This window comes from Tasmannia lanceolata, unplaced genomic scaffold (genome assembly GCF_043159265.1).
Source record: "Tasmannia lanceolata isolate RefF3 unplaced genomic scaffold, GAP_Taslan_0.1 ptg000008l, whole genome shotgun sequence".
NCBI classification, from domain to species: Eukaryota; Viridiplantae; Streptophyta; class Magnoliopsida; order Canellales; family Winteraceae; genus Tasmannia; species Tasmannia lanceolata.
In genome coordinates this window covers 33,718,892-33,744,510 of record NW_027518685.1, presented here as the reverse complement: position 1 = coordinate 33,744,510, position 25,619 = coordinate 33,718,892, and the positions used below count along the sequence as shown (strand labels likewise).

At 38.9% G+C, this 25,619-nt stretch overlaps 1 protein-coding gene and 1 pseudogene across 1 annotated transcript; both read left to right on the top strand.

Moving 5' to 3' along the window:
* The first annotated feature begins 1,722 nt into the window (after positions 1 to 1,722).
* Positions 1,723 to 25,136, top strand: LOC143883575 (HIT-type Zinc finger family protein). The gene is made up of 7 exons (XM_077386919.1): positions 1,723 to 1,867; positions 2,220 to 2,251; positions 6,169 to 6,210; positions 16,468 to 16,548; positions 24,484 to 24,572; positions 24,739 to 24,789; positions 24,869 to 25,136. The coding sequence occupies exons 1-7, from the start codon at positions 1,791 to 1,793 to the stop codon at positions 24,920 to 24,922; spliced, it is 426 nt and encodes a 141-aa protein (XP_077243034.1). The 5' UTR covers positions 1,723 to 1,790; the 3' UTR covers positions 24,923 to 25,136.
* LOC143885581 (high mobility group B protein 3 pseudogene) lies at positions 7,605 to 8,382 on the top strand (annotated as a pseudogene).
* Positions 25,137 to 25,619: the final 483 nt, after the last annotated feature.

The window sequence follows — 25,619 nt, the reverse complement described above, 5'->3', positions numbered from 1 at the left end:
CTGACCTTCTGTCCTTAATTTTAGGAAAGTGATATATTCACCCCTTTTTTACTTTGGAAAACCCCCTATGGTGTAGAAGAGTTGTTATATATACACTAGTGGGGGCTTTCCCGAGTAAAAAAAAAGGTGAATATATCATCTCCCTAATTATATTGTGAATTTTAAAACTTTTAATGATCGATTTTTTGGTATTTTTTCTTTTCTGACGCGGCTGACCAGAACCCATTCCTGCCCGAACCCAACCCAACCAACACGACCTAATTTCGAAAATTGGATTTAGACAGTTTAGGTTAGGGTTGAGAGATTTAGATCATATCTAGAAGCCAGAACTCTTTTTTTATTGATAAATCAGTGTCTCCAAGTGGTAAGAAAGGGGTAGGGAAGTGGGAGAAGAGAAAGATTTGGGAGGGCACAATTGAGATGAGGGTGGGAAGTGGCGAAAAAGTTCGATGCTATTTTCATTAGAGTTTTTTTGTTTCTTGAGACATCAGTTTCTTGATTTTTAGACACTTCACTTGCCCAACCCCTCTCGGACCACTTGGAGACACCGATTTATCAAGAAACTATGAGATTAATGACTGCCAGATGTACCCCTTAGAGGCAAGTTGGGTTTTCACTAGGGTTGCAACTCGGGTTGGGTGGGTCGGGTTTTCTAGAACCCTACCCTAGCCAAGAAACAACCTCGAGTCGGGCCGGGCCTGGTTTTTTTGTGGAAAACCCGTGATTCTTAAACCCGGCCCTACCGGAGATAGTTTCTCGGGTTGGGTCGGGTTTTTTCCGCATTGCCGCCTCCAACTTCATGCAATGCCCTCCTTTTTATTCTAAATTGTCCTAATTTACTCTAAACCCACTTTAAACCTGATTTTTACATGTTGATTGAAACATGCTGATAAGTGATATGATTAGACAAAGTATGATTTAAATATTTTCTAATTCTCAATGAACTCATTAGTGGCCAGACTGATCTATAAGCTTTTAAACACTACTCACTAAACATTTATGCAAAACACAGGTTCTGAGGTTCGATAAAAAAAGAATGCAGTCATGGCCTTTATTTGCCTATAGAGAATGACATAAAATTATTTTTGTGGTGGTGATATAGTGATACGTATCCTACAAACATGTACATGAATGGAAAGCATGAATAAAATGGATAATCAAATATGAGTAAAGATGCCACTGTAAACAAATTAAAGAACTACAAAGATTATTTTATGCAAGAAATAGACCTTCTTATGACTTCGATGGCCATCAGAGCAATAGGCAATTGAGGCAAAATGCGAGAAATAGACCTTCTTTCATTCATGTCTTACACTCTTACTGTCCTGGTGAGATGAGAAATGAGAATTACTAAATTACCCATATCAATGTTATTATTTATAACTTATAATATTAAAAAAGGAATAAATGCGGGTTTTCGGGCGGGCCGGGTTTTCCACCTTTAAAACCGGCCCAACCAGAGAATCACTCGGGCTTTGGAAAAGTAAACCCGGCCAACAACTTACCCGGCCACTTTGAACCCGACCCATGCTTTTTTCGGGCCGCGCTGATGCGAGCCGGGTAAAACCCGACCCAAGTTGCAACCATAGTTTTCACCATCCTTGACCTGAGGCTCGTGTTGGGTCGGGTTAGGGTTGATGTAATGCTACCTCGGGTTGGGTTGGGAGGGTTTCTTTATGTAACTTGTTTTTGGGCTCCTAATTTTGTTATCAAAACAAACAATTCTCAATCTTTATTTACAACCCCTCCACCCCTCTCTCTCTCTCTCTCTCTCTCTCTCAAAATCTACAATGGGTCCTAGACAAGAGTGTCAAGTCTGCAACGGAGCGCAATCCAAGTACAAGTGCCCCTCATGCCTTGTCCCTTAGTAAGCAAAACCATATCCCCTCTCCAAATTTCCCATAATAACAAAACCCCCATGTTATTTGTCTTAAAATCCCATTGTTATCTCTCTTGATTCTTTAATACTCTCATTTTATCACTGTCCTGAAAACCCTCTTCCTCTTCACATTTTTATGTTTCTCTCATTAAGTAGATTTAAAATATCGACAAGCTGGGGTTACATTTTTTACGCTTCTTTTGTTTTCTGCAATTTTTATTTTTTTTTGGTACTTTTGAGTAAGGTGCATAATTTCATGACCACTGTTCTGGGTTTTACTTGGATTTGTATTGACACCACCAACTCAGTAACAATCAAAACTGCTACTCTGTGTATGCAGTTGTTCCCTCAATTGTTTCAAGAAACACAAAGGTATGCCTCTCCTTTCGCTTTTCTATCCCTTTTCTTTTCTTTTCTGCATAACAACATTCGTGTTACAATTATTAGAGTCACAAAACTAGTCATGGAATGTTTATATATCACCTCATATCCTTTGAATTGTTTAGAATTAAATCACAGACTATCTCATAAGTATTGGTTTCAGCAAATTGATAGTGTTACTTGCCTAATTGGCCGTAATACAAATAAGCAAAGGAAAAGAGAGAATAAGAAGAGGAGAGAGGTTAATTCGAGGCAACTAGACCACTTTAACGGTTCAATTCGAGAGGAACCATGACTCTTGTGAAACATAAGTTTTTGTTTTGGTTGCAAATTCCCCCTATTTCGTTGCCATACAGCTACTTAAATACAAACTCAAAAGTAGTTAAACATCTGCTCTCCATTTTGCCACTTACAAGACACGTGATTAGCAACAAACGCCTACTACCCTAAACACATAAGCCATAACTAACACATAACTCTTAACTACATACCCACAACTATGTACTAAGTACTAACTAACCCCATATACACCACTAACGTGCACATATCAGATGTGGTCAGGGAACAAGAATTGTTTTGCATCTTGAAATGGGAGTAGGAACATAGTTATCATTCATTGTTCTTAGGAATAACTTTTTCTAATTGATTAATTTAGGTAGCTGCCCAATTTGGGTTGGTTTCTTAGTTGTTGGAAGTTTTGTAATTTACATTGTTTTCAAATTAGATTAGGATTAAGGTTTGGTTTTTTAAAGCTTTGGAAATGATTTGACTATATGAATAAAGAAAAATGATTTGATTTTGGGAGTTCTTGAGGAAAGCCTTGTAGGAGGTTTAGAGTGTTTTTTTCCCATGAAAACCGTTACATAAAAATCTAGAACCCCTGACTTACATTACATGACTTCGTCATCGTGAAAAAATCATGATTCCATTCTCACGATATTTCTTTTTTCAAGCTAGGTGCTAGTGAGGATCTTTGCAATTACTAGTGAATAGTGTAATTGTTATTCCTTCCTCTTGCGGCAACTTGGAGTTCCACATACAATGCCTTTGTTTGTTTCTGTTCGTGCTATGCCTTCTTCATATTTGGCAATTTTTTGGGATCATTTCACATCTGATTTGCTCCAATAAAACCTTTGGATCTTGTTCCTGTGTGGTGATCTATTTTAAGAAGAGGAACATAATGGTTTGCTGTAACTGTACATGTCGATTTCACCAAGGAAATCTTTTTCTACTTGAAGGTTGCTCTCTGGAATTCAGTGTCCTTTTATGCTCGGTATGACCTCTTCCTTTTGTTAATTGGAATGCACTAAAACTTGAGTTAGAACTAGAATCCAGTGGTCTGAAATCGAAGCTACAAAGTCTGGAATTGCGCTCTGTTTAGAGCTGATCTGCATTTTGGAGAATTTTTGAGAAATTGGTTTAAAAAAGATGACAGATCCGAGCTTGAAATTGTTTTCATAGCTCAGACTTGTGTCCTGGAACCCTCACGAACAGATCTACTTGCCTTCTATTTAATAGGAGAATTAATGAGCTGTGATTCAATGTTGTTTTCATATGTTGATTGCCTCAAAGTAGCCACTGAACCTAAACTTTGGAATGTAAACCGTGAGTAGCTCTGATCTGTGCTTTAGGCGGGTTTCTTGCATATTGAATGGTTTGGATTTAATGCATTTGACTGCCATAGAGTAATTTGTCTTTAATAAAAGAAAACTCTTAAGAATTGAATTCGAAGTCTTTCAATGTTGGAAAAGCTTCATAAATACTTAATTAGTCCATGTCAATTCGAAATTCAAGCTACAGAATTTCAGATTGTCAGAAACTTTTATAATATGTTTGTTGGATGGTGTGCGCTTGGCAACCATGGTTTATGTGGAGAATGTTAGCACCAGACTATTAGTTTGATTTCTATTCAAGAAGTTTTGGAAAAATAATAGAGAATTCCGAGGCCACAAATGGCACATTCTCAGGCTATCACTATTGACTTTTGTATGTGCTGAATTGTATACATTGTTGATTTGATGCATTTGCAAATTGATTAATGCATGGATTTTCATTTTTCATGGATTTATGGCTTTGAAAATTAGGACAAATATATTTTTGACTAAAAGCCAGTTGTATATTCATTTTAGCTTTTAATTTTTTATATATGAGTTCTTGCCCGATTGACCGATTGACGGAGTCATTTTTTTACATATTGAAAAATAATTATTTGATTTATTTTTGTTAGAAAATCCTTCAGAAACAGAGACCTATATTTTTCAAAAAACTTGTCATATATGCATGTTAGTTTCTATGCTATTCTTGCTTGGTCAATTGATTAACAGAGTTGGCTTTTTTAATTTCAAAAACTTCTTATTTTATTTATTTTTGTTAAAAATCCTATAAATTTTCATTATTATATTGGATTTTTTCATTATATTATACTTTCTTTATGAAATTAATAATTGGAGTGGATTTTATCCTACATTTTGCATTTATTAGAAGCATATAGATGTGGTTGTATACATTTAAAATCCAACATTTTGCATTTATTTGAAGCATATCGATGTGGTTGCTTGCATTTTCAGTTTAAAATGGACCTTACGCTTCCAAACATGCATGACAATGCATGTCATTAAGTGTTTGATCTTGTTAAACCCTTAGGCTGGTTGTCTTTCTTATGTGACTGTTTCTAAGACAGTATCTATGCTTATTCTAGCATTTCTTGAATTTTTTTTAAATGGTGAAAAAATTATATTAGAAGAAAAAAGGATCAAAAGTTGGATGTTTGAGATGGGCCAAAGAGTACAAAAGCGAATAAAGCCAATACAAGGAAAAACAACAAAATGTAAACATCTCATGAATTGATATATCTTCAAGCATGGTTTTAAATTTCGGCCGAAACGAAATGAAGTGGCCGAAATATTTCAATTTCAGCTAGCACCGAAACGAAATCCACTTGGATTTGGAAAATTTCAAGATTTCGCCCGGAATTTTGAGATGTCATTCTAAATTTCGGGATTTCGCCCAAATTTTCATTATTTTGTTAATGTTTCAGTTAGAATGCGTGAAGCATGTAACTTTTCAGATAAAAAAAATTTAAAACCTTGTCTTCAAGGAGGAAGGCTATCAAATAGTAGGTCAAACCCGGTCAAGCAAGGGAATATGCATTCGAGTTGGCTGATCCCCACATATGCCGAATCCCAAAATCTATGCTCTCCAACACGTTCAAAATCTCCTCAACAGCGTAATCAATTCTCCAAGGGTAACTGGCCCCGTCTCTGACTCACTTGACCACATTGTGGGAATCTCACCCTATGATAGTATGATCCAACTACGTTCGGTATATATGCAATAGCCAATGAAGAAGTTTTTGAAACTTTGCCGCCTTAGATTCCTCACCAATAGGACCCGAAAAAGCCTATATCACTTCTCTATCCGCATTCCTCAAAAGATGTTTGATGCCAGCCGGGCCTAGGCTGTCAAGACTCGATCCATCAAAGTTCCCACTTCAAGTTGGCAAGAGAAGGTGGGTCTCAACTAGGCCGAGGGCCCTCCTTGAAACACTTGCTCTGTCTATATCTCCTCCCAAGACCTATGGAAAGTATTTCTTGAAGTTTTATCTTAAATTTCCATCATTTGCATGAATTTCCATTAACTTCTGCGATTTTAAAGGATTTCAACCTAAATTTATGATTGAAATCAACATATTTTCATTTCCATGGCGACCAAAACGCATATCGAAACGATCATTTAAAACCTTGGCTCCAATAAGGTCTAACAACCATGGAACTATATACTAGGAGATTCAATTCTAAACGAGTTATTCAGGTATTATGATTTTGTTGCATTGGTGAATATTTTTATACGAAGTGAGCTATTTATTGTGCCTATGCTTGAAATAATACTTGCTAACTTATATGATGCAGAAATTCCTTGCACAAAGTCTTTATCTTCTGAGGCAAAACCATGTAAGATTTTGACTACTGCATACTTCATTTCAATCATATTATATTGCATGTTTTTTTATGTGATTTGTAGCATGTTTCCTAGACCAAAATGTTTATTGATTTATTAAGGAAACAATTATTATTTACTATGATATTTTGCAATCACCATTTGTTCCGTTATGTGATTCACTCCATCCACCCTTGGATACCACATTTCCTGCTTGAAGTTAAGTCGATTGATAATTTATTAGGATCTGTTATAATTATCTTTTGTTCACTCTTTTGAAAGTTGGCATTTGATGTCTTCTTGGTTTCGATCTGAGGAATCCTGAGGGACGGGGATAGCAAGTAGATCTAACCTGCTCATGCTCAAATGGATGGTTGGTTTCGGTTTTGGTTTCAAAGGGATTTTATTAATATTTCGGTCGAAATATTTGGAACATGCAACTTTTTAGATAAAATGGCAAAGTTATTCCTGGTAAAAATCAACTCCACTTGCAGAAAAGGGAAGAACAATGACATTCCTTTAAGATATTTCCAAAAAAAATGACAAAAATAAAAATAAAAACTATTGCTGAATAATCTTACCTTTATTTCGGCCGTGATTTTGTACTGAAATATTTTCGTGATTACAAGATTTCGGCCGAAGCTTCGTACAGAGACCGAAATGTTTCCATTTTGCTGATGATCAAAAGTGAAACCGAAACCAATATTTAAAAGCTTGGTTGGGAAAAGGTAGGATTTCATTCCTTTCGACTGAGTTTCTTCTCATGATTCCAAACTGAAAGGTCCTCCATTTCTTGAATTCTCATACTTTTCAGTGTCAGCCCATTTTCCAACACTACTGCACGTGCCTCAAATGGGTGATCATATGGTCTAACTTAGCATTGATGCTAGCTAGAATCTCAACCCGATGGTTGTGGTTTGGGGGTACAATTGGTGATCCCATGTAGTAATGAGTTCCACTATTGGTGGGCATGCAAGTGGGGAACAAAATGGAGTCCTAAGATGGCAAGAGCGCTAAATTAAATCCGGGAAAAACAAACTTACGGCTCTAATACCAAAGATGATGCAGGACAGGCTACAAATTGATTAATCCTACAATTTTTAACACAGAGAACCTAAGTAGGGCAGGTGTCTACTATTGGTAAAACTTTGGGTTAGTGTAGATGGTTGTGTCTTATGGTTTGGGGCTCTTAAAGGGCATGTCTAACAAGTGCAGCAAAGATAATAATACACAAATAACACGATAGAACCACATAATTTAATCAAACAAGCAATTAAAAACTACAATTCCCAGAGGTATAGTACTTGCTTCCTCTTTAGAAGGGATTTTCTATCCTTGCAATGAAGGCAACAAAGGGGAAGGTAGCAACAAAAGAGGAGACAAAGTGATGAAACCAGTCGAAAACAGAATGGTTGGGAACGAAAGGTGGCTATTAAAGCAGATAAGAGCATGGTTTTAAATTTCAGCCGAAATCCGAAATTTTAGTCTGAAATTTCGGATTTCGTCTGGGACCGAAAATTTAAAACTGAAACCGAAATTTAAAAATTTTGGCTGAAATTATTAGATTTACACAGAAATTGAAATTTCTACTGAAATTTCATTCTCGGCTGAGACCGAAACCGAAATTTCAAACCTTGGATAAGAGTAGTAAAAGACTGGTGAAGAGTTTAGAAAGACTTACAACCAAGTGCATCCTAATGTGAAGGTTTGTCTCAGCTGTAGGGAAGACCGGGGGAGAGAAGTGGAAGTCGACGACTGGTGCCAAGAAAGCGCCATATGAAGCCAAAGCTGCAAAGAAGAAGGTAGAGTATGAAAGACTTATTTCATCTTACAACAAGAAATATGAAAGTATGGTTGATTGATGGTGATGAGGAGTCTGATAGGTCGAAATCTAAGATCAATGATGAAGATGATGAGGAAAGTGAAGAGGAGGATGAGGATGAATGAACTTGATGACCCTTATGTGTTGGGAAGTCTGAACAAAACATCGGATGAGGGAAGCTTTGCTGGTGGGAAATTTGATCATTTTTCTCTTTCTGTCGTAGTCACTAGAAGCGGTTGGAGATCGGCCTAATGAATAATTGTCAGTCTCATCTTAACTTCTGTAATCATTTGTGCACTGAAGGTGTGAAATGTCTCGAGCATTAGTTGGCCATCTAATGAAACCATCTACCTTGTAGACTGTACTTTCTTTTTAAATGTTCGAAGTTTATATTTTTATATTCTTACCTGGGAAAAATGGCTCATTAAGAGCCCCAAAGACAGATCCAATAGAAATGGAGTGGGACCTTTGTTGCTGCTCTGAAAGTGCATGCCAGATTAGGCCAAGGTTTTAAATCTCGGTTTCGGTACGAAATTTCGGACGAAATCTTGTAAAAATTTCACTGAAATTTCCGAAACGTTTCACCGAAATTTCCGAAATTTCACCGAAATTTTGTACTTCACCGAAACGTTTCACTTAAATTTCCGAAACGTTTCACCGAAATTTCCGAAATTTCACCGAAACGCCGAAATTTCCGAAACGTTTCGGCGAAGTTTGGTACTTTTCTGACTCATAGTGAATTTCGTTTCGGTTTCTCGTTTCGGCCGAAATTTAAAACCATGGATTGGGCTTGTTGTCCACAACCTCAAATGAGTCAAAACAGTACCCTAATGTGGAGGATTTGACCTTTCAAGTGCAGATTCCTAGGGAGCAAGTTAAATTTAGATTTTAAGGATTTAGGCTTTTATAAAATCAATTAAAAATAGAAATATGCTTTTAGGAAGGCCAAAAGAATAGTTCAAAATTTAATTTTGGAATCTAGTTTCAATTTGGGTTGGATTCGATAAACTAGGATAAAAGGGTATTTTGTATTTTCCACTGTCAACCGGTCAAATGGGTTTTATGGGATCAACTTGTGGTCATGTGGTAGCCAAGGGCTAAAATTTAAGGGTCAACAGACCAGTCAAGAGAGAATGGTGAGGCCCACAAGCACCAAAAAAAGTTACTTGCCTCAAGACATTTGGACGTTCTGCAGATAGGGACATCAAGTCCTTTTCTGCAGAAAATACTTTAGATTCTTTTGGTCTTGGCTAGGTATAAATTTCGATCAAGTTGTAGTTTGAAACCAGTAGTTCAGAAAGAAAATTCTGATAGAAAGAAAAGAGAGAAGTGATTGAGTCATTGCTTCACGTAAAAATCCTTGATCTCACAAGTAATCCTTGATTTCACACCAAGGAATCTATAAAGAGTCACACCTTGCATGAAAGGACCCCAAATTCTATATTCATTCCATCATTCAATATATATATATATATATATATAAAGACACACACACACACACACACACACACACACATGGGGCGAGGTTTCTGCGCTATATATATATATATATATATATATATATATATATATATATATATATATATATATATATGAGAAAAGAGTTTCTCTACACTAGTGTGTAGAAACTCTTTTCTCTCTCTCTCTCTCTCTGTTAAGGGATGGGAGCTTCCGGTAGTTACTTAACTAACAGGGGCTCTCTCTTTAAAAGAGTTACTAATGCATGACAATGGGTGGTTATGGTAGGACATGCTACTCTTTAAATGAGAGACTGACACATGACAATGGGATGTCAATGGGAGGTTCTGGTAGGACATAACTACCTAGGGCTCCGTCTTGGATGGAGGCGCTGACACATGACATCCCATAATTGTCTCAATGCAATATTACAATTTACAAACGTACAGTGTAAAACTGTAAATAAACACAAAAAAGACGTCTGAAATAATAATGTACATATGAGACACATAAAACGTTATATCCCACGGTGTCCTAGTAGTAGCCGGGAACAAAATAACTAAATATCTAACATCTCTGAAATGATGAATAATCTTTGCTCTGGACTCCATTCCATCTCGATCAAAGCTAGGAAACTCGTTATCGAACCAAATGGAGGCGATGGTTGATTGCGTAGACTCTGTCTACGCTAATGTACTCAAAATCCTAAATGGATGTCATCATCAACGGATCCATCTGTACAGGTTGGGGGCATAGTTAGCAAACTCTATTTTAAACGGCCCCCCTTTTTTTTTTTTTTGAAAAAAATGCATTTTATTGGTGTGCCGTTTAAAACTTTTACAACGAATAAAACTCCATTTTTTTAGGCAAACATTTTAAATACTTTTTTAAAAGGCATTTTAAAAGTTTTAAACTCATTTTTTGGCCAGCTTTCTAATTTTACCCCCACTATATTTTGTAAATGACAAAATTCGAAACTCATTTTCTTGTGTTTCCGTTTTTTTTACTACGTTTTTTTGAACTAATACCGTATTAAACTCGAATTTTTGCCGTCCCCTTTTTTTTGCTAAATCACGTTTTGTTAACTATGGTTGGGGGTGCCTTGTCCAGTGGATGTCCAGTGTTCAGAAAATGGTGATAAAACAAGTGGTTTTTATGCTTAGAAACTCAACGGAGAATAAGGGATTAAGACCTTTTCTCACTCCTATGCTAATCGAAATGAAATATATAGTGGGAGATGTGGTGGGGAGGAGGGGAGACGGGAGACAAAGGAGAGGAATTAAAAGCCACAACTCTCACTCGTCCCTGATAGAACTCTTGATTTTTATAAAATCACGATTTCCAAAATGACACCCCGAGTGGAATCTTGAAAATAAAAAAATTGGGAGGTTCTCTCGATTTTAAAAAGTATCAGATGAGAATGAAACAAAAATTGCTAAAATTTGTATTTTCTTCATTTTAGAAACTTGCCCTATTTTGCGATTTATGAGTGTAACCAAATGGGTCCTAAGATATTACTGGTTGAGACAAATTGTCAAACTACTGAGGAACTGCAAAAGGTTAACTGTCCTCTACTCAAGTGTTAACTTCTAAGTTGTTACTAGGAATTAGGGTATTGCTTTAAATAGAAATAAGTAAAATAAGGTAAATATACCGAGTTATGGTTCTATTTTTTTTTTGAGATGGCAAACAGATAATATTAATAAAAAAAAGGGGGCCCGAGATGGACCACACCCAAAGGTACACGAAACGGGGACAAGAAAACAAAAAGAAAGAATAAAATACAATATCACGGAGGGAGATAGTCAAACCACTCCATCTCCGACCGCTCAACCCCACCCCTAGCCAGAGCATCCGCCTCCCCAATTAGCAGATCGCCGCACATGATTAAGAACCAAAGATGAACCCGAAAATAGATCATCCATTTCATCAAACAAATGAGAAAATCTCCACGGGGGTGGCGTCTTACCCTTCAACCATCGAATCACCTTGAGTGAATCACCCTCCACAATAATGCTATCCAACATTTCTCTATTTAACCTCATCATACCAAAATAGACGGCCTTTATTTCGGCCTCCGAAGCATCACTTATCCCAATAGGGCCGGAATAAACCCATTCGACAACGCCACTATCATTCCAACATAAGCCGCCGACCCCGGCCGGTCCCGGATTGCCAAAACTCGACCCATCAAATTTTAATTTAAGCATTCCAAAAGGTGGAGCCTCCCATCTCTGATCAATATGAGGTCTCATCTCCTTACTAAAGCAAACTTATCTCAAACCCTCCCATAGATCAAAGGCCGATACAAAGTAGAATAATGGAATACATTTCGCCCAAGATATAGATAAGGAAATAACTTCCATATAAAGCCAATGCGGCGATTTGGCAACCCCCTCAAAAATCCTTGAATTCCTCTCTTTCCAAATAACCCACCATGTGGCAAGTAAGCAAATATTCCACAACACTTTACCTTTCCTACTCCAGGGCGCAAGGCTCATTGGTGCAACAAACTTGGAATTGATGATGGAAAGACCCAAAGAATGCCAAACCTCAGGAGGATAGAGCTCCATATCTGGCGGGAAAAGAAGCAATGCATGAAGAGATGATCCACGGATTCACCATTCTCCAAGCATAGGGGACAATGGTCAATAAGCAACATACCACGCTTTCTCAGAAAGTTAATCGTTTGAATCTGATCACGACTTACCGCCCATCTAAAGATACAAACCCTAGGCAGGCAATGAAATTTTCATATCTTGGCTGAAACAGAGAATACACCACAAGGCAATAGGCTTTTGTAGAAAGATTTGACAGAGAAGATACCAGAAGATTTCGCAGTCCATATTCTTTTATCTAACCCACTCCTCTTGATGTAGCACCTCTCAAGAGTCTGAAGAAAACGAGATGCCGACTCTAACTCCCTATCAAAAAAATTCCTTCTAAAGACCGGGCACCAAACCAACCCTCCCCCATTGCGGTCAAAATGCTCGCAAACAAAAGCCTCCTTATTAGAGGCAACCCTATAAAGGTCAGGGAATAAGTCCCTGAGAGGCTCCTTAGCACACCACACATCACCCCAGAATTTGATCCTCTCCCCCACAGACCCTAAATCTAATGTACAGATTGAATGAGGAAGACATTTTCAAAATGTCCCGCCACACCGTCAGACCTTGTTTCTTAAATCGACCATCTGAAACCCAAGACCCAGGCAAACTACCATATTTACTCCCAATAGCCCTCACCCACAATTGAGAATGCGCCTCTCCAAACCTCCACAACCATTTACCCAACAATGCATAATTAAATTCCTTCACTCTCCTAATTCCCAACCTGCCATTCTTCATAGGGAGACACTTTTTTCCAACTAACCAGTGGAATACCTTTCTTCTCATCATCCCCCCCCCCCTTAAGAATCTACCTTGGATTTGTTCAATCCTAAGAGCAACACTAACAGGACACTTGAACAAGGACAAAAAATAAATAGGAATATTAGCCAACACCGCCTTGACCAACACAAGTCTCCCCCCTCTAGAAACAAGATTCCGTTTCCATGACTCCAACCTCCTTTCAATACGTTCAACAATAGGATCCCACAAGGATTTATCGGGTCTTCCAACCCCCAAGGGAAGACCCAAATAAGATGAAGGCAAATGATCCAGCTTGCACCCCAAAATCTTAGCCAAATCCATAGCCTCTTCCAACGGAGAATTTAGGGCATACAGTCTGGACTTGTGGAAATTTGACCTTTGTCCAGTAATAAGCTCATAACACCTCAACGATGCTTTCAAGTTTAACACTTGATCTCTCTTCGATTCACAAAAGAGGAGGGTATCATCAGCGAATTGAAGATGAGAGACCTCAACATTCTTACTTCCAATACTGAACCCTTTGAATAGACCCATCCTCCTCCCTGTCATCAACAACCTACTAAGAGTCTCGGCCATAATAACAAACAAAAAGGGGGATAATGGATCTCCCTGCCTGAGTCCCCGAGAAGACTTAAAGAATCCTTTTGGAGACCCATTTATTAGAACGGAAAACCACGCAGAAGACACACAAGCCCTTATCCATGCACGCCATCTACTTACAAACCCCATTCTAGCTAGCAAATAATCCAAACAATCCCAATCCACCCGATCATAATCCTTTTCCATAACCAACTTGCACAATATGCCTCCCATACCAAGTCTAAGATATGAATCAATGGACTCCTTAGCTACTAATGAACAATCTAAAATCTGTCTTTTTGCAACAAAAGCACTTGACAATATGATATAATAAATGGAAGAACAACCTTCAATCGCTCCGCTAGCACTTTTGCCAGAACTTTATATAAGCAACCCACAAGGCTAATAGGGCGATACTCAGAAGTTTTAGTTGCACCAGCAAATTTTGGGATAATGGCAATGAAAGTCGCCCCAGTACCTTTGTCCAATGCCAGCCCATCATAAAATTCGATAAAAAATTTCATGACATCCCCTTTAACATACGGCCAACAAAGATTGGAAGAATGCAAGGCAAAAACCATCAGGACCAAGAGCCTTGTCTTTGCGAATTGAAAAAACACTTTTTTCAATCTCCTCCTCAAATGGTTTTTCCAATGCCACCCTATGATTCTCACTCAGTTCATTAAACTCTACATCATCCGGAAGTGGACTCAACCAAGTACAAGGAAGTATAAAAGTTCAAGATGACTTTTGTAACCTCATCATTCCCAGACACTCTATCCCCATTATCCACCAAGGATTCAATCCTATTTCTCCTTCTCCTGGCACTAGCCATAGCGTGGAAATAGGCCGTATTTTTATCCCCTTCCTTCAACCATCTCACTCTCGACTCCTGTCTCCAAGATATTTCCTCATGAAGCAGCATTCCTTTATGCTCTTCTTTAACTCTCCCCAATTCCTCTCTTGAATCAACATTCCCGAGCCCCGATTCTTCCAAAACTGTTAACTCTTTGATTCTATTCTCTAGCCAAGCTTTCATACTCGAGTCAGCTAGTCTCCTTTCCCTCACCCATTCTTTGAGCTTTTTCTTGACAAATCTCAGCTTTCGTTATATAACCACATCTGCAGGGCCCTCAGACATCTGAGATGCCCACAGCCCACCATTCACCCAATCTATCAACCATATGGGGGATCTGAAGCCATGCCAACTCAAATCGGAATGGGATGGGCCCCCATGATTCCAATCTAGGGTCCAAAAATATGGGGCAATGATCAGATACCGAGTGAATTAGGCTCTTTTGGTAAACCTCAGGCGCCAAATCCATCCACCCAGGATTAATGAGGAACCGATCAATCCTACTATGACTGTCTCCTCTACTCCACGTAAAACTAGCTCCAGGCGAAGGTAAATCAATCAAATCATGTTTAGAGATAAAATCTGCAAAGGCTCCCATATTCCTATTAGCTCTCCGACATCCAGCTCTCTCGTAAACGAACCTAATTTCATTAAAGGCCCCTCCAATACACCATGGATAGGACCATCGATCCCTAACACCATTGAGCTCTTCCCATAGCAACCTCTTATCAGCCCTTAAGGAAGGACCATAAACCCCAGAGAAAAGCACCATGGACGCATCGTCCACCCTTTTAAGGACAGTGGATACAGAAAATCTACCCTTCCATTCCTCCGACAAAACCCAACAAGATTCATCCCAAGCTACTAATATGCCACCCGTTGCACCCCTAGCTTCCACATAGGAGAATCCCCATTCCGATCTAGCGCCGAGACTTCTAATAATATTCCTATCTACTAACTCCAATTTAGTTTCCTGGATACACATAAGATCAGGTTTAAATTTCTTAAATAACCCTTTCACTTGGGCTCTTTTTGCCAAAGTTCCCAAACCATTTACATTCCAAGATAACACCTTCATAGGGAAACAATTTTCACCATTTTCCTTCCCTTCCTCACACTCTTCTTCCTTCCAGAAGGAGAGCGCAATGTCTCCATCCCAACCGAGATTCGTCCATAATTTACTTCGGATTTTAACCTCGCAAGCTCCCTCAACTTCTTCTTAGATGCCTCATTGGTATCACTCCTATCCCTTTTTGCATCCCTCTTTTCCGCAGATCTAATCATTTTGCGAAAGTCCCCTATCGGTCCTGGGTATTTAACACCAAGTCTGTTACTTACCCCAACCGTGTGATCAACCATCAACTCTATATCCTCATCCCTACCTCTCTCCCTCTCAAAATGTGACATTTCAGACCCAAGATTAGGGTCATCATAACCAGTGGAGTCAGAGTTTTCATCCCAAATCAAATTCCCTAAATCCAGAGCTACATCATGAGGTGTCGGTACATAGACTCTAGAATATAGACCCAGAGCTTCATTAATTTCGTTGTCAACCGAACTAGAATAACCTCTATTGCCCAGTGATGGATCCTGCACATTGGCACAAGAGAAGGAAACCACATTACCAAAACCCGAATTAAATTGATTCATACCTTCTTTGGGCACATCGCGAGGGTTTGAATCCCCCAACTCCAGCAGTGGTATATTGCCATTGCTCCATGTTAATGCATTCCCTCCTCCCAGACCAGAGTTGTTGTATCTCCTTCCGTCTGTGCTTCGACCAAATCCAAGTGAGTTGGCATGTTTATGCATATTTTTAAGAACTACTAGTAGCATGCTCTCAGTTGGTAAAAAGGATGAACATGAGATTGCACAAGTTCGATACTGTGAGACCGTCTTCTTATACTATTTGTTTTGTAGGTTCATTTTAGTGTTTGGTATTTCACAACATTCTGCTAGTCAGACCTTTCTAAGGTTGTTCATTAACTATTATTTGCTGGCCTCTTATTATCATAAGTCTACATCTTGCAAAGTTGATTCCAGCTATAATTGTGCCCTTAATGAACTCTGAAGTGTTACCATTAAAAGAATAAGCAACTCCAATGTGTTCTTATTACTTATTTTACGTTTACTTGGTTTTCCTCAAGAATGTTTTGGTGTTTATTTTCCTGTTCTTCCCTTGCAGCAATTGTATTGGTTCCAGAAAGATCGTACCAAGTAGATGAGGAAACCTGGGTGCTTCAGAGAGAGCAGTTAGAGTCCATAGGTGCAGTTTCTTACTAACCTCAGAGTCATCTCTCACGATATTTTATTTATTTTCATTGTTGACTTATGACTTCTCCATTGCTATTTCCTTGAAAAGGTGATCAGCAGTCTTTTGGTTTTTCATTTTGATTATAAGGCTATGATAACCATACATGGATGTGGACATGGATATGGACACAAGAATGGATACATGTCTCGGCATTTTCCAAAATGTAGGACACGGATATCTAGTACCATGAGATGACACAAGGCATTAGTTTACTTGGCCTAACATTTTCTGCAATTGAATTGAATTAAAGTTAACTAATGTTAATGCTTGACATAATTTGGGAATGGAGGAACTATTTTTAGTTTCGAAAAATAATATTTACAGTTCCAAACAAATGAAGACTCAACACAACACAACAAAGCCTTTGTCCCAAACTAGTTGGGGCCGGCTAAATGAATCCTTTAGAAAATGAAGACTAATATGTTTAATAGTTAAATGGATCAATTTTATTCTTCTGAGAGAGCCAAAATTGATAATAAGTAAAATTGATAATAAGCAAAGGAAAAGAAAACCAGGAACCAGGGTTCAGAAGAAAAGAGAAGTACTTATGAAACAAAGAACCAATTGAAGATTTCATCTTCAAGAGGAAGAGCGGAGATATGATCTACCTGCATGTTTGCTAATCTACCTTATCTACACTTCAACAACTTTCGATCATTGTCTGAAATGTGAAGCAGATTTGCGAACACCATTCTTAGTTGTTTATGCCTGATCCAGCCAATACATTCTCTAGAGTTCCTTTTTATCCCTTTATTGTCTGGTAAAAGTGGCTATTTTATGGGTTGTAGAGGCTTTTGGGAATTGGGGCAAAATGGCAAGGATTTGGTTTTGAGGATGGAAAAGATGGACGGCTGATGATTGGCGAAATTAATGGGATTGCAAGGGCCATTTTTTGGGTGAATTGGAAAGCAATGTTGGATGGCTAAAATCAAGGGGTTATCAGAATGTTATTGGGTGGAAGGCTTTCGAAAGCTATTATTAGGGAATAAGTTTGGGTTGGGTTGATTTGGAAAAGTGATTTTGTCCCAATTAATATGGATTTCGGATTTATAAAGTCAGTAAAGAAAAAGAAATTAGGATCTTCTTGTTTTGATGGGAGTAAGAAGGAGCCTAAAACCTAGGAAGGAAAGTGGTGGAGATTGGCAAGGGTTTAGTATTTGGCAAAGTTTTCGTATGGAACAGAAAAGTGGGTTGCGGCAATTATTTTGGGGTTTGTAGCAACTGAAGAAAATAGGGAAATATGGGTAACAGGAAGAGAGTGTTGCGGCTGATAAAAAAACAAGGGTTTGGTGCTTGGTTCACAGGGTAGTATGGAGGGGCTGATTGTTGGAAGGTGGAAGGTGGATTGTTGGCAGGTGGAAGGTGGATGGGATTTTAACAAGGTGGGTTGAAAAACCAAGGAATTGGGATGTTTGGTTCTAAACTTTAGGGATCTCTGCGTAAAGGGTAGGAAACTGATATGGTTTGCAACTAGATATTGGGGATGTCAATCGGATGAAAAGAAAGGAAAGAAGTGAAGTTTTGAGGAATGGTTTTCGGAGAAAGGGGTATTTCTGGTGAAGTTTTGGAAAGACATGAGGATGGAGTTTCAATAGGCTAGAAAGTAGGATTTAAAAAAAAAAAATTTGGCCTAAAGTTTAGGCGTTATTTGGTACGTTAGAAGTGGGACTAAAATTAAGGAAATTTTGATAAAGATGGGTTGTAGAACAATAGGGTTTGGTTTCAAACGGCAAGAAGATGGGGTTGTGGCTGTTAACAAGGGTGAGATTGGGTTTACTAGGTGGACTAAAAAAAATCAAGCAAGTTGCAAGGTTCTTTTTAGGAAACAACAGACCAGTTGAAATAAAAGGTGATAAAGGTGCAGCTTTATGAGGTTTCATCAACAAAATCCTGGCTTGCGTTTGCAATTGAAAATAAGAGGATCATGGCATGTTGAATGGGCTGAGAAAAGAGAAGTCAAGGGTGATGAAAGAAGGGGTTCTTTGCTGTGGTGTGTGGCTAGTCTTTTGCCGCAAACTAAAAAGATGGGTTTCGGACTTTTGGGATATCTACTTTTGGGAGACATAGATATCAAGAAGATTGAAAACACATGGCAAGACACATGGGAGAGGGAAAATGGGCAACAAAGGGGATGTTTGAAAGGCGCAAGGGATCGATCCGAGGGTAGGCCTCGCTCTGATACCAATTAACGCAGCGGATCAAACGAGAATCGTACCCGAAGCGTACGATCCGAAAATTGCCCTAGAATCCACTAGGGAAGAGAAAGGAGAATCCTAGAATCCACTAGGAAAGAAGAGAGAGAGATAGAGAAAAGCTTTTGCTTTATTCAATATTCCATTGTTCATCCAAATTCTTAGTTTACAATCTCTTATATAAAAGAAATGCCTAGAATCTCTACCAAATAAAGAAAACAACTATAATTAGAATAATAATCCTGCCAACTTAAAAAAAATCTCTACCAAAAGAAATAAAGGCATATAATAATCCTAGGGAAAGAAAGAAAGAAAATCACTAATCCTAATACACTAAGAAATATACAGTCTGGGAGGCAAAAGTTGAAAGTGCCACAAGCTTTATCTCAGATTGATACACAAGGGGTCCTTTTCTTCCTTGGAATCCTCCTGTCTGTCAGTAGGTATGAAACTCTACTTGATTTGTGCATCAGATGCTTCAATATAACTTGTAATAATGGTTTTGTGATGTTTGGAGACGGTCGGAGATGGTCGGAGGACTGAAAGTGTTCCTTTTGCTGTTACCAAAATTTCAAATGACGAAAAAGATGTAGAATATGTAACCAAGATAAGAGGAAATCAGCCTTGATGTTTAAGGGATGAGTCGCGTCTAAAGGGAGATTGAAATCAGAGTTAGGTTCTACCCATGGAAACTGGCTCTTCTCTCCTTGAAGGTACCCTAACTTCGAATGGAGGGATAACTACTGCTGGTGTCACCTGCCTAGGACATCTTTCCTTGGGTACTCCGTGATCGACCCTTACCTCGATGGGAGGGGGATCTTGGTGAGAGCAATGGTTGGCCTGATACTGGTACAATCACCTCACAAGAGATTGGAGGTATCCCGACTTTAACCATCTCGGATAGGGAAGTAGAAATCCGGATGGATTCACTTAAAGCATGTTTGATAGGGAAAAAGAAAGACCACAAAGGATCTTTAGAGGACATCTGGATTTAGGCACCAAAGCTTTGGGACATTCCATCCTTACAGTGCCCCTGTACCTTGGCAGAGGATGAAATCTTTTTTATGTTCGAATAAGAAATGCAGGCCTCGCTGGTCCTCTCCAGAGGCATGGAAGCTTTGGGGAATCATTTGAGTTCCCTCTCACCGTGGAATAAGGAAGTTATTCATGGTGAGGAACCTTTGTTGGTTAATTTTTATGGTATCCCATTACACGTTTGGGTTGTATCTACAGTGGAGGCCTTAGGGAATCTCTTTAGTAAGGTCCTGGAAATTAAGATGGAAGGTAGTCACCAACATTATATGAGCCTTGTTTTGGCCAAAATTTTAGCCCCCCGATGGAAACTTTTTCTGTCATCCGTTAAAATTAAGGTTCTTGATCATGTCTATTCCATTGGGATCGAAATTCTGGAAAAATTAGACGGCTATTTTCCGACTAAATCCCTATTGGGCGCTGTGTTTGGACTTTTCGCCATTGCCGCCGACAGAAGTTCATCTGAAGCCTTCCGGTGAACCTTTGTCTCCTATTTTGAATTTAAATTTTGAATTGGTCCCGGGCGCGCTGTCCAAGGTCGGATCTGACATTGATATTGGGACCGCCATACCTGAAAGTGAGAGCCTTCCCAGCCTTTCCTTAGTAGGATCCGGGTCAATTGACCTTCCTGCCCATAGGCAGAAAGTATTGTGGCTGAACCTATCTACCAAGTTGAGCAAAAAAGGTGCCTATCAAGTTAAAGCAAGGAATATTGCCTCTAGTGAGACCACCCCTGGTAATAACCTCAAGGTGAAGGTGGCAAGATCAAAACCTTGTTTAACCTATTTGGCAAAGTCCGTGGGTGCTATAAGGGGGCTCAGTACCAATCAGCTCTCAAAGCCCTATCAAATTAGCTTCCCATCTTCCCAGGGTTGGATTCGCTCTCGGATAATTCACTAAGCCTCTGCCACTTGCTGATTTTGGCAGTTGCTCGGGGGCCCCACCTCTTAGTGTTTGCTAGGTGATGCGAGGCATGTAGGTGCTTCCGTGGCGTACAAGCTTCCTTAAAGTTCTCTTTTTGGTAAATGGAAATAGGATATAAATTTCTCTTTTCACGCTAACCTAAGCGTCGTGTCTTCATGACCTGTTGACACTTCTCTGCTCCATTAGCAGTTGTCATTATTATAAAGGGGCGAGATTTGTAGCACCTGGGGTCTGGGCCTCTAGGGCATCCGGGGTATAGAGATTGAAGAACTGTAAGACTAGTAAAAGAAAGCATTTGGAGTCACTAGATTTGTGGGTAATTTTATCTTCATCTAAGAGGTATGGATAATGAAACTTCTTCGTCCTTTGGAGGTAGAAATAGGAGATATCTCATAGAGATTATGGTACTAGAAAACATTCTCATGAGAATGAGGACGATGACCTTTGATGAAGAGAAGGCTTTTGTCACTGATCCGACCCAGAAAGAGTCATCGGGGGATCTTCTCCGAAAACAGTGGGAATTATTTAACCTAGAGGCTGCAGATCGACCTTTCACCGTGTTTAGGCTCTGTGGGACAGATTCCGTCAAGGATACTCATTTGCCGTTGTACGATCATCCTTTCTTCCAACTGATGCTAAGAGAGGAAAGGACTGCGAGGCGATTGAATTGGGAAGCCAACAGGATTGTAGGAATCCGTTTAGTATAAGAGAGGATTGCCAGCAGAAAAAATCATGTATTCTTGAATCGGTTGCCGGAGCACCTTCTCATTGACATGCCAAAATTTTCAATCAAGCACATCATGGAGGAGTTGGAGAAGTGCTCCTCATAGTAGACCTAGTTATAGATCTAACAGGGCGTCCTGAAGGGATTAACGAAGATGGAGGAAGGATTTTGGGGATTTCCGCAAAGAAATTGTGCATGCTAACGGAAGTCAAAGGAAGGAAAATATGCATGACTGGTTATGCTTATCTTAAGGTTTCTCTCTGGATGGGTATGCCCATTCCGGTGCTCATTTATATTTTGTAATGCAGGGGGATTACTCGTCCCTCTCGCTTCTCTAACTTCAATGAAATATGTCACTTTTCAAAAAAAAAAAAATACACTAAGAAATATGCTAATCTACTCTCCTACGTCAGATTTGTAATAGAGCTTGAGTTGGGGATATGATTTTAACACAAATCTAGATTGTAGGGTAGTGATTTATTTGTGTGGATTTAGGGTTGTGCCAAAAAAGTCACATATAGAGGGTTGAAAAAAGATGGAGAAAATAGGTTATGGGTGGTGCGGCACTGTTAGAAGGTGAAAGGGAAGGGTGCGAGTCGGTATAGCGTGGGGAGGAGGGGTGCGATATTTTGTGGGTGAAAAAAGAGAGAAAAATAGGTGTTGATGTTTGCGGCACTGTTAGAAGATGAAACAGAGGGCTGGAACTAGGTATAAAGTTGATGAAAAATTAGGGTTAGGTTAAGGAAGGAGGAAGAGTGGGGTGGGGGGGGGGGGGGGAAGGGAGGCAACAATAATATGGAAAGAGGATATAGGGTTAGGGTTTTAGGTGTTCTAGGGTTAGGGTTTTGTGATGCGTTTTCTTCAAGGAGGAAAAGTTTGATCATCAACCTTATGCTTTGATACCATGTTGTCTGTTACATTCAATATTAGAGAGAGAGAGAGAATAGAATAGAAGATAGAGAAAAGAAGAGAGTGCGTGAGAGAGATCTGTATAAAGGGCCCAATGCACGTTTATATATATATATATATATATATATATATATATATATATATATATATATATAGAGAGAGAGAGAGAGAGAGAGAGAGAGAGAGGAAATGGTTTGTGAGCAGCTACTCAGATAAGCTTATCTGAGCAGAGCTCACAAACATAGGGGGGCCACATTATTTGGATGATCCAAAGCATTCATTTGATAGGCCCTCAGATAGATAGGGTGTGCCCAAAAAAATCAACTCCATGGGATCATCCTAACCCCTCAAACTGTGGAGGCGAAATATGGACAAATTTGTGAAGGTTTATACACGTCCATTTTTAAGTCCACAAATCGTAGGATGGGGATGATCCTATGGAGCTGATTTTTTGGGCACACCCTATTTTGGGCACACCCTATCCAAATGAATGCTTTGGATCATCCAAATAGTGTGCCCCCCCCCCTCTGTTTGTGAACTCTGCTCAGATAAGCTTATCTAAGCAGCTGCTCACAAACCATTTCCTCATATATATATATATATATATATATGAGAAAACTGTTGGTGAGCTTAAGCGCACCATTTTTTTGGTGCGCTTAAGTTATAACGCCTCCCATTGGTGCGGGACCCAAACATTTAAACGAATGGGAGGCGTTATAACAGCTTAAGCGGGACCCAAACATTTAAACGAATGGGAGGCGTTATAACAACTTAAGCGCACCAAAAAAATGGTGAGCTTAAGCACACCAACAGTTTTCTCTCTCTCTCTCTCTCTCTCTCTCTATATATATATATATATATATATATATATGAGCAATGATAGATACAAGGGAGCCCTTGCATAAAGAGCCAAAAAAGGGCTCTTCATTGGGTCCACGTCATTTTCAGTTACAATTTTAAATTGGTTGAAAAAGTAAAATCAGTTACATTTGATGACGTGGATCCAATCCTGAGCCCTTTTTTAGCTCTATATGCAAGGGCTCCCTTGTATCTATCATTGCTCTATATATATATATATATTGCTCAGATAGAATTTCTGAGCTAGAGTTTTTAAATAGGGCACCTACCATGTTGTTTGACTCATCAAACCCATTCATTCCATAGAAGCTTATATAGATAGGTTGTTCCTAAGAAACCATCTCCATAGGATCATCCAAACCATTCGATCTGTACTCGCAGAAAATGCACCATTTTTTAGCCATCCATTTTAAACCTCCACAAATCAACGCGTACCATGATCCTATGGAGATTATTTCTTAGGGACGCCCTATCTATGTTAGGTCCTATAGAACCAATATCTAGCATAACCCAAACTACATAGGCACCCACGCTATTTAAAAACTCTACGTCAGAAAACCTATCTGAGCTTGAGCTCAGATACCATATATCTTACACACACACACACACATATATATATATATGGTATCTGTGCTCAAGCTCAGATAGGTTACCCTTAATGCGTTTAACACTGTTCACCTAAATGAATTATGAAATGGCCTATGATTTGTGGACACGGACACGGAGTGTCGGACACGGCAATATCCCAAAATTTAGATACGGGGACACGGCTAAAATAGAAAGTAAATATAATCATGATTTGTGGACACAGATTTGCGTGCCAAGTTTTGACACGGATACAGGGTATCTGACATGGCAACCCCTAAAATTATAGAAATAGTAGCACACTCATACACATACATAAATGTAAAGTTATTGACACTTCTAGCAGTACATTTAAAATTGTCTAAAAGAGTGTGGACACGGGTGTGGTGTCGGACACGACACGACACGCGTGTCGGCAATAAATTCAGAGTGTCGGCCTAATCATAGGAAATGGCCTATTTGACGTTCCCATTTTGTAGCTCACTTTTGTTTTTTCTAGTTCTATTTAAGATGATACCCCTCTTTCATGCTCAGCCTGAACTTGGCTGTGTTTAACTTGAATATGCACTTTACCTAGATGAATTCGTTTTTCTACAGTTCCCAACTTTCGTTGCATCTCCACTTCTAAATAAAGCTACTCATGACCTGTTTCTCTCCATGCAGTGGTCTCCAAAAAAATCCAAGATGCCTTGAATGATGAAGAACTTCGAAAATTCATATATAAGATTGACTGTTCCACCGATCCAGAAAATGTAATTATACAATACCTCAAATCTATACTGAATTATTTGTCTACAGTAAACTTGACCCATTTGAGAATCAAAATTTAGTTGCTGAAAAAACTACATTTTACTTAAACCAGAAGGCCATTGAACAAAGAGTGCTTTTTATGTTCACAATGTTGGTATTCTGTTACAGGAATTGGCTAAAGCCATGGAAGGAGAGGTCTTCTGTCAATTCACTGACAAGGTATGGGGCTCTAGTCCTAACACTGTACTGTCACTTACATTCCAAACAAATTCAAGCGATTTATTTGTTTTCCTTGCAGATTTTATCCATTGTTAGCCCACAAGAGCAGTCCTCTCTAGCTGAAACGAAATGATGCAGTAAGTTAAACCTATGTTTGTTATCACAAGAATGTGAGTGATCTTGTTCCTTGTTCAATGTCAATCCATATCGAAAAAAATAAAAATAAAAACCACATTTTCTTTCATCCAAGATTTTTGCCAGCCACTATGTACATAAAAGAGATGAAGACCCACTGATTCCAGCATGTAATTTGCTTGCCCCAGAAGTTTCATTTCCTTTGATAAAAATACTGTAGGTTCGGTTTTGTTCAGGCTCTGTTTCTTTTGACATAAAAATGGATGTAAAATTTGTTTTATGTTCATTTTTATAACATAAAACAAAATTTACGTCCTTTTTTACGTCAAAAGAAACGGAGCCTCAATGTAAAATGAGCTTAAAACAAAATTTACTTATTTTCAAGTGGGTGTAAAATTTGATTTACGTCCATTTTACATGGAAAGAAACATAGCCTTAGGGGCTGTTTGGATTTGTGGATTTTAGAATCCTGAATTTCCTCAAAATTGTAGTTGGGAGACGAGAAGAAATAGAGCAGCCTTCGTTTTCTGATTTATAGCCCTTCTTTCTGACAACAACAGAGCTGGCAATCGTCCCATATTTTCAAGTTTTAAAAATCTCAGGATAGAGGAGAGATTTCTAAAACCTGGATTTCTTACTTAAAATCCTAGAAACGCTGCCAGGACAGCATACCAGCAGCTTGATCATGACCAGAC

Excerpts from the sequence above, each read along its gene's own strand:
- LOC143883575 (XM_077386919.1), top strand. The coding sequence starts at position 1,791 with ATGGGTCCTAGACAAGAGTGTCAAGTCTGCAACGGAGCGCAATCCAAG. Across the intron at positions 24,573-24,738 it reads GTTCCACCGATCCAGAAAAT|GAATTGGCTAAAGCCATGGA; the intron begins GTAATTATACAA and ends ATTCTGTTACAG. Across the intron at positions 24,790-24,868 it reads TCTGTCAATTCACTGACAAG|ATTTTATCCATTGTTAGCCC; the intron begins GTATGGGGCTCT and ends TTTTCCTTGCAG.